This window comes from Ixodes scapularis, unplaced genomic scaffold (assembly GCF_016920785.2).
Source record: "Ixodes scapularis isolate PalLabHiFi unplaced genomic scaffold, ASM1692078v2 PGA_scaffold5__190_contigs__length_132052651, whole genome shotgun sequence".
Lineage (NCBI taxonomy): Eukaryota > Metazoa > Arthropoda > Arachnida > Ixodida > Ixodidae > Ixodes > Ixodes scapularis.
In genome coordinates this window covers 30,479,120-30,490,415 of record NW_024609880.1, presented here as the reverse complement: position 1 = coordinate 30,490,415, position 11,296 = coordinate 30,479,120, and the positions used below count along the sequence as shown (strand labels likewise).

At 50.6% G+C, this 11,296-nt stretch overlaps 1 protein-coding gene across 1 annotated transcript; it reads left to right on the top strand.

The window, feature by feature from the left end:
• The first annotated feature begins 1,902 nt into the window (after positions 1-1,902).
• Positions 1,903-2,392, top strand: LOC121838051 (uncharacterized protein K02A2.6-like). The gene is made up of 2 exons (XM_042294037.1): positions 1,903-2,205; positions 2,237-2,392. Exons 1-2 carry the CDS (start codon positions 1,903-1,905, stop codon positions 2,390-2,392), a joined length of 459 nt encoding a protein of 152 aa, XP_042149971.1.
• Positions 2,393-11,296: the final 8,904 nt, after the last annotated feature.

Genomic DNA, 11,296 nt, shown 5'->3' with positions numbered 1-11,296 from the left:
TTCAGGGTGAAATTCAAGGACTTTGACGGCCTATTGCGTCTCGTCATCGTCAAGGGTGAGCGTCAGAGCCTCCTGGGGCTGGACTGATTCCCAGCCCTGGGCATCAACATCGTAGGAGTGCAGCACATCACCCAGCCATCTCATGCGATCAGTAACATCCTTAAGGAATTTGGGTCCGTGTTTGATGGAGCGTTGGGATGCTACAAAGGACCACCTGTGCAGTTTTCACTCAATCCTGAGGTCACGCCCGTGCGGTTGAAGGCAAGAAGAGTACCCTTTGCTCTTCGGCCAAAAATCGATGCCGAGCTAGACAAGCTCATACAACAAGGGGTGCTGGAGCCTGTGGATCAAGCTAAATGGGAAACACCTATTGTCACGCCCTTGAAGGCAAATCGGGATGTGCGTATCTGTGCAGACTACAAGTGCACGATTAATAGGGCATTGCAACAACATGCATACCCAGCGCCAGTCGTGAGCCATCTCCTGGCAGCCCTTGGAGGTGCCACAATCTTTGCAAAGCTTGATTTGACACAGGCATATCAGCAGCTGCCAGTGACCGAAGAAGCAGCAGAGGCCCAGACCATCGTAACTCATCGGGGAGCTTTCCGCGTCCGCAGGCTTCAGTTTGAGGTCTGTGTCGCACCCGGCATCTTCCAAAGTCTCACGGAAAACCTCCTGAGGTGACTACCGGGTGTCATCGCTTATTTTGATGACGTGATTATAGCTGGAGCCTCACAGGAAGAATTGCTCGTTCGCCTGCGTGACGTTCTACGGCGGTTTCAAGCCGTAGGGCTCAAGGTCAAGAAAGAAAAATGCCAACTCGGTGTGACACAAGTAGACTTTTTAGGGTTTCGAGTTGACGCTGAGGGAATACATCCGACACCGGGAAAGACCGAGGCCACCATGAATGCCCCATGCCCAGCAAACAAGACTGAACTACAGGCATTCCTGGGACTCCTCAACTTCTACCATGCTTTCCTACCCCACAAGGCAACCATTGCAGAACCACTGCACCGTCTATTGAACAAGAATGCTAAGTGGGCCTGAGGCCGAACACAACAGAGAGCCTTTGATGCGATGAAAGAGCTCTTGGCATCCAACCAAGTCTTAACACACTTTGATGAAAAGAAACCCTTGATCCTGGCTTGTGATGCCTCCCCATACGGAATAGGAGCTGTGCTGAGTCACCACATGCCTGATGGGAAAGAAGCACCTCTCGCATTCTATTCCAGGACACTGTCTACCACCGATCGCAATTATGCTCAGATTGATAAGGAGGCGCTTGCAGTGGTCGCAGGTGTAAAAAAAGTTTCATGACTACTTATGGGGCCGCCAATATCAGATCCACACGGACCACAAGCCACTTCTGGGGCTGTTCACCCCAGACCGTCAGACACCGCAGATGTTGTCACCACGGATGCTGCGCTGGTCGATATTTCTAAATGGGTACCAGTACTCTCTCCTCTATCGGCCTGGGAAGCGGCTGGGCCACGCAGACAGCCTCAGCAGAATTCCCTTAATGCAACAGCACCAGGACGACCCGGCCCCAGCAGAGATCATTATGCTGCTGGACATGCTCCCAGAACCTCCACTCCAAGCCGCTGACATCGCCACACAGTCTGCAAGGGACCGTACCATGTCTCGTGTACTCAACTGGGTGGTGTGGAAGGGGTGGCCACCAAGGCACAGCATCACTTCTGAGTTCACACCATTCGTGTCAAGGCAACATGAGCTGTCTGCCCACAAAGGTTGTTTACTGTGGGGTGACCGTGTGGTGATACCGCTGAAGCTACGGTCCCGGATTCTCGAAGCCTTGCACGCCGGACATCCAGGAATTGTTCGGATGAAGGCACTTGCCCGCAGCTATGTATGGTGGCCAGGAATAGATGCGGCTATCGAGGAATGGTGCGACGATGTTCTCCCTGCCAGGAAACACGGCCAGAGATGCCCCGAGCACCAGTCCATCCATGGGAGACGACCCGGGCGCCGTGGTGTCGCCTGCACATTGATTTCGCTGGGCCGTTCCAAGGAAAGACATTCCTGATCATAGTGGACTCCTATTCAAAGTGGCTGGAGGTCATCGCAGTGTCATCCATGACGTCGCTCACCGTGATCAATGCCTTAAGGAGGCTGTTCGCAACACATGGTCTTCCAGACACAGTAGTGTCGGACAATGGGCCTCAATTTACGTCCGCCGAGTTCCGGGTAGGGTGCCTAGTTCCGGGAGTTTCTTGAGGCCAACCTGATCCGCCATGTGACATCTGCACCTTTTCATCCATCTACAAATGACCAGGCTGAAAGGATGGTGCGAACCACCAAGGAGGCTCTGTCGTGCATTGTGCAGGGAGATTGGTCACGGCGACTGGCAGATTTCTTGTACAGCAGCATGTAACTCCACACTCAAGCACGGGGCGATCACCGGCCGAACTGTTAATGGGCCGCCGGGTATCGACCATGCTGGACCGGCTGCATCCTGACAGGGCTCCGGCCAAGTCATCCCAGCAAACAGGACTGCTGCCAGTGCCACGGGCATTCCTGCCTGAGGACCCTGTATTTGCACGCAACTATGACCGTGGCCCAAAATGGGTCCCCGCTGTGATTGGCCGAGCGACCGGGCCAATCCCCTACGAAGTGACCCTCCCAGATGGCAGGGTGTTGCGGCGGCACGTTGACCAGCTCCGGCGCCGGGCAATGGCCCCTTGCACAAGCGAGGGACCGGCACCAACAGAACAACAGCCAGAGGTCTACCCCACACAAGGGCCATCACCAAGGGAAGTTTATCCTCGGCAAGGGATACCTCCAGGGCAAGTGAGCAATGAGCCAGCCGAGAGTTCGTTGGAAGCGCAGCCAACGGCTGAACCCTCTGCAGGCGACACAACCATGTCCCAACCTGTGCCAACGACCGCACCACGGCCAGTGTCGCCGGAAGGACTAGAGGGGGATCCTGAACCAGCGACCATGCGCCGTTCGCAGCGAGCTCAGAAAGCCCCATCCCGCCTGCGAGACTTTGTGCTGGCACTGGCCGAGTGTTGAGCCTGAACTTAGGGGGAAGGGGTGTTATGTTCGTGTGTTTAGTACATCCGCATGGCGGTGCCAGCGGCGAGCAGTCTAGCAACCGGGGATGCATGCGCCATCACGTTCTGCGCTGCTGCGCGTGTGGGACATCAAGTCGGACACAGACCGTTGTTGGAGCTAGTCTGGCCCGCAATAAATGTTGACGCCACGGAGTGTTTGTTTCCGCGAACCCGACGTAACATATAAATAACAAATATATGTCGGCGGAGCTAGGAAAAACACGTCCGTTAGAACGAGCGCTTCGTCGTTGTTCCGTGTTAAAGAGCTGGAGAAAGAGGAAAACGTCTCGTTCCTCCCGTCTCGTGTTCGCTTGGGGAATGCGTCAATAGAGGGCAGGAAAACGCGCCGTTGCTACTTTTTTTATTCCTTTTTCGCTTAGAGCGTAGGCCGACGGGCACGCTGCGTTCCTTTATGTCTGCACTAAATACTACCGCGGCCAGACGTTGTGTTTGTCAAAACGCCCGAATGTGTATCCGCTCTTCCGACAGTAAGACCGCACTCCCCTTCTGCTCTTGCATGCCGAAGTCACGGTGTTTTCTGCGGAGAGGATGACGGAATTATTTGGGGACGCACCTCACGTTCCATGCATGTTTTTTTATCCATGTCTGAGACAGTTTTGTTGTAGGACCAATGTCATACAAGAAAGAAACACAAGCCAGACAGTTTTGTTTGTCAAAACAGCCGAATGTGTATCCGCTCTTCCGACAGTAAGACCGCACTCCCCTTCTGCTCATGCATCATGCAAAAGTCACGGTGTTTTCTGCGGAGATGACGGAATTATTTGCCGACGCACCTCACATTCCATGCATGTTTTTTTATCCATGACTGCCGACAGTTTTGTTGTATGACCAATGCGACCGTAAGAAATAAACACGAGCCTGACAGTTTCCGCACGCTGCCTTTTGCATGAGAGTAAAGCAGACCAAAGGTAACTTAGCTCGAATATTAGGGAGCTCAAACTGCGCTTTCCGAAAATTCAGAACATACGCCTACGTATGTTTATTTATTGTGCTAGTTAGGAACATATTGTAGATCTGTAGAATAAACGCGAACTGTTTTCGCAGTCGGGTGATCAAAACTGCAAAAGCCATATTTGAAAAATGCCCGTAGAGTGCATACAAATTGTAAACACTTATGCAAGCAGTACGGGGAAACAGCGACGGCTGAGGTGTGAAGTCGGAGCCGCAAAGGTGTCATTTCGGAGCCGCAAAGGTGTCATTTCGAGAATCAACGGTAAAGGTGCGAGCGCGCACCTTAGAGTCCGCATAGGTGTTTCGTGTTAAACCCAGCAACACACGTACCGGACGAAAATTCCATAGCGTTTGGGAACCAATAAAGGTGTAGAGAGCATTTCAGCTGTCTGCGTAAGAGGGGAGCGTGTTTTTGAGCGTCACTTCGGGACAAATAGCTACACGTGCTAAACGAAAGCGCCGAATAAACAGGCCCAAGAAAGTAGACAAGACGAAGTGCACTCTCAAATACAGTTTTATTGAAACAAACACGCACTAGTAATACCATCTTTCTGACTATCCATCTAGAAAATAAAACTCTGTATCTGTCCGGTGCATTGATGGAGCACTAACGCACTTGTTTTCTGATACAGAATGGATCGTAAAATTCTAAGGCAGTAAGGCGCATCTCCCGAGAATTGTTGCTTGTGCTAATTCTGGGTCCCCTGGGCACCCATCTCGCGGTGCACTGCCAGATTTCCCGGCGGGGACTGCTTTCCTAACCGTGCATATTATTTTACTGGCTTCTAATCTTGTTACCAGCAGCTCGTGCCATGTTTCGGCGGAGTGCCGGAAATGGCCCGCGTCCATATGGAGTGCGGTTCAACTTCAACCAATCAACCTCCAACCTGCGTTTACTGCGTTGTTGACGTCACTTCCTTCTCTCTAGCAGCCGTGGAGTGCAAAAAGCGCAACATAAAGCCCCAGCTGTACTTTAGGTTGGAAACAGATTTTGTACATGACTTCCATTGTGTTGTCACGGCGCGGATAATGACAAAAGATGTTTGCGATTCTAACGAAGAATCGGTGCACCCGATTGCCGCACACCGCCGTTCCTGCAACGAATATCCGCCCAGGTTTGAGGAGGCGCGCCTGCTCGGGCGCTATTGCCAAAGATTTGAGAGGGAAGTTATTGGACGCGTAATTGTTGAAGGGGCGGTGCAATGATTTTAACATTGAACGAATGTGCAGATTGTATTTTTTATATTGTTTACTTCGGCATAAGTAAGAGAAAAAGTGCCATCATACCCCGAAATACCTCTATTTCGCTGCGTAATTGCAAAATAAGAAACGCTTTTTTTCACAACCTGCGGCCACATGGTGGCCGCAAATGAAACCTGTGATGTGACGTCATTCGGAGTGGTTTTTGTAAGTGACAGTGTTAGGCAATTGTAAGCTTGATCTAAGGTTAAGTTTAAAAAATCTTGTTGTTTAGGCATGCAGAAACGCTTCAAAAATCTAATATTGCCGCTGAAAGATTTGTGGCTCCATCTACCTCAAGTCAGCCAAGCCTGCCGTCGCCGTCTTCCGTCGACTCCCGAGGCGCCTACGGCGGCTACACGAGCAACCCGGACGTTTTGTCTTTCCCTCGCTCGACGGAGTGCGTTGGTCGTGGTCCGTAGTATCGTGGTATCGTTATAGTTCCTGGTGTCTCGACCTCGACTTCGACTGCCCGCCGCGTCGACTGCCCGCCGCGTCGACTGCCCGCCGCACAAGTCCAACTGACCTACTATGCACAAGCATCTCGCGCTCGACGTGGCTCAGGCCGTCCGCCCATGCCGCCATGTTGGCCGGGAATCAACGGGAGAGCGGGAGAGCGGTGAGCCTGGCGAGCCGTCCGCCCATGCCGCCATGTTGGCCGGGAATCAACGGGAGAGCGGGGGAGCGGCGAGCCTGGCGAGCCGGCGAGCGCTGGGGAAACGGAAGCCAGAAGAACCCAACCGGAAACCAACGCCACTCGGAATGACGTCACAGGCGAAGCTGGTGCCGCTTCAATGTTGAGTTGAGGGGTGCCAGAGATACCAATTTCTTTTATTTTTTTTAATGAAAACTAGGGCAAGCAGGAGAGAATAGTTTTTGGTCCTTCGTTTTATATGTGGCCGGGATCAATTCCCGCAATTAATTGGCCAAAGTCCGCAAATTGTTGCACCGCCCCTTTAAGTCCATGTTTGTTTAGAAAGAAACCTCAAACACATCTTAGAAAAAAAAAAAAGAAGGGTTTTAGGTGAATTTTGAGGTATCTTTATCCCGTGAATCTGACTGTCAGGTTCGTTTTCCTCGAACATGATCCTAAACGCGGGAAAAGACGAAAATCCTCCCTGTCGTGACGTCATAAGGGGATCTTTCGGCCGCTTAACGCGTGTCGCTCGAGGGCTGCGCGTGCAATCGCAAGCTTGCCACGTAGTTATTCCCCCGCACTGGCATATAGCTTTGATAGGCCCTGATGATGCGCGGAGCGGAGATTCCGAAAACTTCTTTTGTGACGTCACGCCCCGGGAAGGAGGGGCTTCGTCGGTACTTCCAAAAGGATTTTCTGCAGCCTCCGTGCACCACATTAAAGAAACTAATATAGATATTCGTGATTCTAGAGGCCAAACGAAGACGATTTAAATGTTTTCCCTCAAATACAGAACCGCTTCCATTTTAAGGCTGGTTTATACATTTGCGTTTGAGTGCGTTGTGACCAACGCAAGCAGCGTTTCAGCCGCCTACGACCGCCAACCCTGCTGATGCGCTACCTGTCGTAAGTCGTCGCAAGAGGCTGAAAAACAGGCGTCGGAGTTGGTCGGAAGTGTGTAAATCAGCTTTTACACCTACTCCGACACCCTGAATTTCATACTCCGAGCGCAGCAACTACGCAGACCGTAGCGCGAACAAGACACACATAAACTATCGAGGCCACTTCCGACCGTGCGGTTCTGACGAACCCGGCATCTCGTGGATACGAACGGCAGAAACGGAAGTAACCTCCGGGATAAATTAAGGCCTGCGTGGGGCGGCAGTGTGTAAAGTAAAAAATGAAAGACGTTCACAACTCCCTGTAACGCCGAATCAGAGCGCAGCTTTTGAGGAGGAGGAGGAAAGAGTATACTGAGGGGAGGCTATGCTCGTTCTACTCACCTCCTCATGCTCCCTGCTACTCCTCCTACCCTACTCCTTCCTCTTCCTGGTCCTTCGTTCTGCCGCGGGTGCGCTGCTCTTAGAGAGTTGGAGGGAACCGTGTTTGCACATCCGATACGGTACGAACTGCGCATGCGCTACCGGCAGGAGACTCGCACATGCGCAGTGCGTACCGGAGGGCCCATCGTACCGTATCGGATGTGCCGGTTCCTTAAAACTCTCCACTGGCAGGCGCATGCGCAGAAGCTTGACGGGAATCTGGTTCCTGCGCAGGCGCAGTGCCCGCACCTCGTGTAGCGTTTGCCCCCACCTCGTGGGTCTAGAAGCAGCGCGTTGGCCTATTAGCGGCGAGATTTCTTGGTGGCGCCCTCGAATGGTTTCCTCTCGTGACGTCATTGCCTTGCGAACAACAAGTTTGATGGTGTTTGTAATGAGCAGGGTGGAAGCTCGAAATCACTGCACTCTAAAACCAACACTGCTAACACCGTCACAATTGAGGCTCTTACATTCCTCTTATTTCCGTCGACGGGAAATCCTGTGCTGACGTCATTGTCAACATTTGGCCAATCGTGCAAGGCCGACCACAGCGACGCTTTCGGTCGCGCACGTCGCCAATACACTGGACCCCATACTCGAGTACGATGTTTAGAGTGCATGAGTGAGTGAGAAAACGTATTTATTAAAGGAATGGGATACATCACGATTTCTTGATAAAGTCATCCAATCGTGACGGGGGAAGGCGATTATGGGAAGGGTAGGGGGAGGAGGCTAAATGTAACAGGCGATCCCCGATGAGCGGACGAAACTAATCAGGGAATCGAGAATGTGTTTGCGGTGCGGGTGCTCGAGCCTGGGGCGGGTCCAGTCCTCGTACGTAGCTGGTCTTGCCTCTTCAGGGAGTGAGTTAATGGCGTCGTTCCGATGCTCTGCGACCCCCTCGCACGTCCAGACGAGATGGGTGCACGTGGCTGGAATCCCGCAGTGCATGCAGAGCGGATCAGGGCCGACGTCTTCGGGTGTGGACGGGCGGTGAAACCTCGCCAGCCAGATGGGGGTAATTGCCGTCTTCGTTTGAAGCCTGCGTATGCAGTGCATGCTCACAACGAGCTTACACTACTAGGCTGCTAAGACCGGTAATCTTGATGGTGCGGAATGCACGTTTCAAAAGAACTCTGCAAGCTCGCTGTCAGCACGCGCTCGTCAGTCGATCACGCAGCTATGGCCGCCAATGAATGCTCCCTTGTTTTAAACACGCGCCAGATTGAGCCGCCGTTGCCGACCTTCTCTTGTCTTACCGGGATGCCGAGCCACCGAAGCGGGCGTTGACGAGCCTTCACAAAGGCCTATGCCGAGGAGAAGAACGTAGTAGCGCCTAAAGTGGCAAGAACCTGTCCTGATTTGGCAATGATGAAGTGAAGCGAACGGATTAAGAGGAAAGAAAAATTCAAGGTCGGTTATGGCGGCGCCCACGCACAACTGCCTGGAAAATACCGGCTGCAGCGCGTTCGATGTTCAGGACGGAAGAGATGGTGCGACCGACTTCGAATCTTAGGTGAGAATGCTCTGTTTATCCTCTAGTGCCGTCGGGCTCGAGCCGACCACTAACTTTGTTGCCTTTGTGGGTCCCGCAGCTGACCGCCACACCACCGTTCATAGCACGCCAATTAATTTTCAGGCGATAGGCGCGCATAAATATTTTTCCCGCAACGCTAACTGATGTTTCGGATTTTTCATCGAAGTAAATTTATTCGCAGGGCTAAGGATTCTAAAAGGGGCAGCGGTCCGAATGTCTTCTTATCTCGACAAGTTTTCTGTCGCTGTGCAAACGGTACGCTACCGTTCAATAGATGAATTGGTTTTCAGGCGAGATGCAGGAACAAACCTTTTGCGGATCGCTAATAGCTGTCGTGGCTTTCAAATGAAATCGTTTTCTTCCGCTAGATTAAGCACTGTTCAAGTGAAAAAGAGCAGCGGTACGACAGTGCCCTTCGTCTTGAAAACCAGCGCTGCCATCTTGTTTATGGACGTGGCGCCACGGAGCGCGAAGAAGTCACTCGCGCTCTAAGAAATGTACCAACTACTTCTCTTTCTGTTCCCACTTTTTCTTAAGGGGGTTGGGGAACGGCGATCGTAACTGAAAATAAACGTTGTTGTGGATTGAAAAACGGTGGCCGTTTGTGTTTAGTCCCCTTCCCGTTTTATTATTTCCGCTAAATCAACGTCGAAAACCAGAACCGTTCACTTCTTAGCTCATGATATGTTGAACTTGTCAATTAGTTCCGAAAGACATGAAAGAAACATCGCCACTTAAGTCATCTCTGGTGTTGTTGAAGCTGATCAGATCTAAGAATGCCAAACAGTGAAGGCCGTGAACCACAGTCTATGGACTGGTAGTGTGTTCCCGAGTATAAACTGGCAGTAAGTCTTCAAACTAAAAAGTTTTTTTAGTACCTGTATACCTGTATTGGTGTTTCAGAATCCCCTTTTATGTATTTGTGAAAGTATTTGGGAAATATCTTATTAAGCCAAAGGCAAATGTTTTTTAGTATCTGTATTTTATCTTTCAGCGCATGTATTTCAATACTTGTATTACAGATGACTTCTTTGAGCATCCCTGCCCAGCCCTAGTGCAGGTGGTGTATTCCAGAATAGAAATATTTATATATGTGTTCTGAAAGCCTCAAATACAAATAATGAGATATACTTGTCTTTGAAGTAATTGGATATTTCAAAGATACTTCTGCAAATACAGTACAAGTGTGCCCAATATCTAGATACTAAAATACTTGGTTTTCTTTTTCATTTTAGAAAAGGCGATGATCTGCCAAGACATTTAATAATGCAGCATAATGTAGACATCAGCCCTAAGTGTTACAAGTCCGTATTCAGTAGAGCGAGCTTCCCACTCTTCACCGTTTGGCATCGCTCAGTCCGGTGTGCTGCAACGGCACCCAGGGACGAATTTAAGATCATGTGGTGGTGTTTCTCTTCCACCTTTTAGGTCTAGGAAACGAGCCCGACAAATCGTGGGCTGAGAGGTTGCTTGTTGTTGTTTTCAAGCTACGGTGAAGGGGTGAGTTGTGCAGTCGCTGGCCATATCAGCTGCCCCGGCCGAACGCCGACCGGAGCAGTGAAACTCCCGCATGTGGCCCGTCGAGCGTGGCCGCGTTTTGGAAGCCCAGCTGTTGAACTCACCCATTTCGTTACCGAAGGGATTGACACACAAAGCTTTCATCAAGTGTGAATCGTAAAAGCACGGCCGATTAGAATTGCTGCCTTCGGCTGTTGGCCTGAAGTGCTCAGTGATCTTATAGCTGCCTGATAAACGCTATAACAACATTTTTTCAGTAAAACGTGCTCACGAAACTTGCCTAAGTCTTTATTCTTCTTTGACGCAAATATTTTTTCTTGTTATTTAAAGCACATGCTTATAGATCAAATAAATTATTACAAGAACGCTCGTCACTGTCTTGTCTCGGATCAAGACTGAAATAAAAGCTTGTGCAAAGGATTGCTGTAAGGATAGGAAATATATAAAATGACTAACCGGTTTCGCAATAAAGAAGTAGCTCATTAGTGGTCACATATGTTATGCAAAGAAGAATTTCGATAAGCCGTCCGCATTTCATACCGACAATTGCAAGCGGGATTGTAATCGCCCGTGCTTCAGACACAAGTTTCAAAACGCGGAAGGCTGTCAAACGTCCTACATCCACTCCTTACATAACAGAATGGTTTTGTTCCAATAGTCTGGCTTCGAAAACACGGCCACGCTCGGCGCGCCGCGTGCTGGATTTTGACTGCTACGGTTGGTTTTGGGACGGGGGAGCTCATATGGCTGGCGACTGTACATAAAATGTAGCTCGTGGAAATGTATTTCTACAGCTACATACAAGGCATTATTATGTTTGCTGTTTTCTGTAACCTTCATCTTTAGGTTTTTCAGTGTAGAGGAGGAAGCAAAAGACTTAACATTGCCCAAGGGGCAAATATTAGCGTGTACCGTTGTTGTCAGTCGACAGCTATATACCGTTCATAAATGCAGGGTGGCGAGGTGAGAAGGGTGCGTCCGTGGCGGACACAGATTGCAG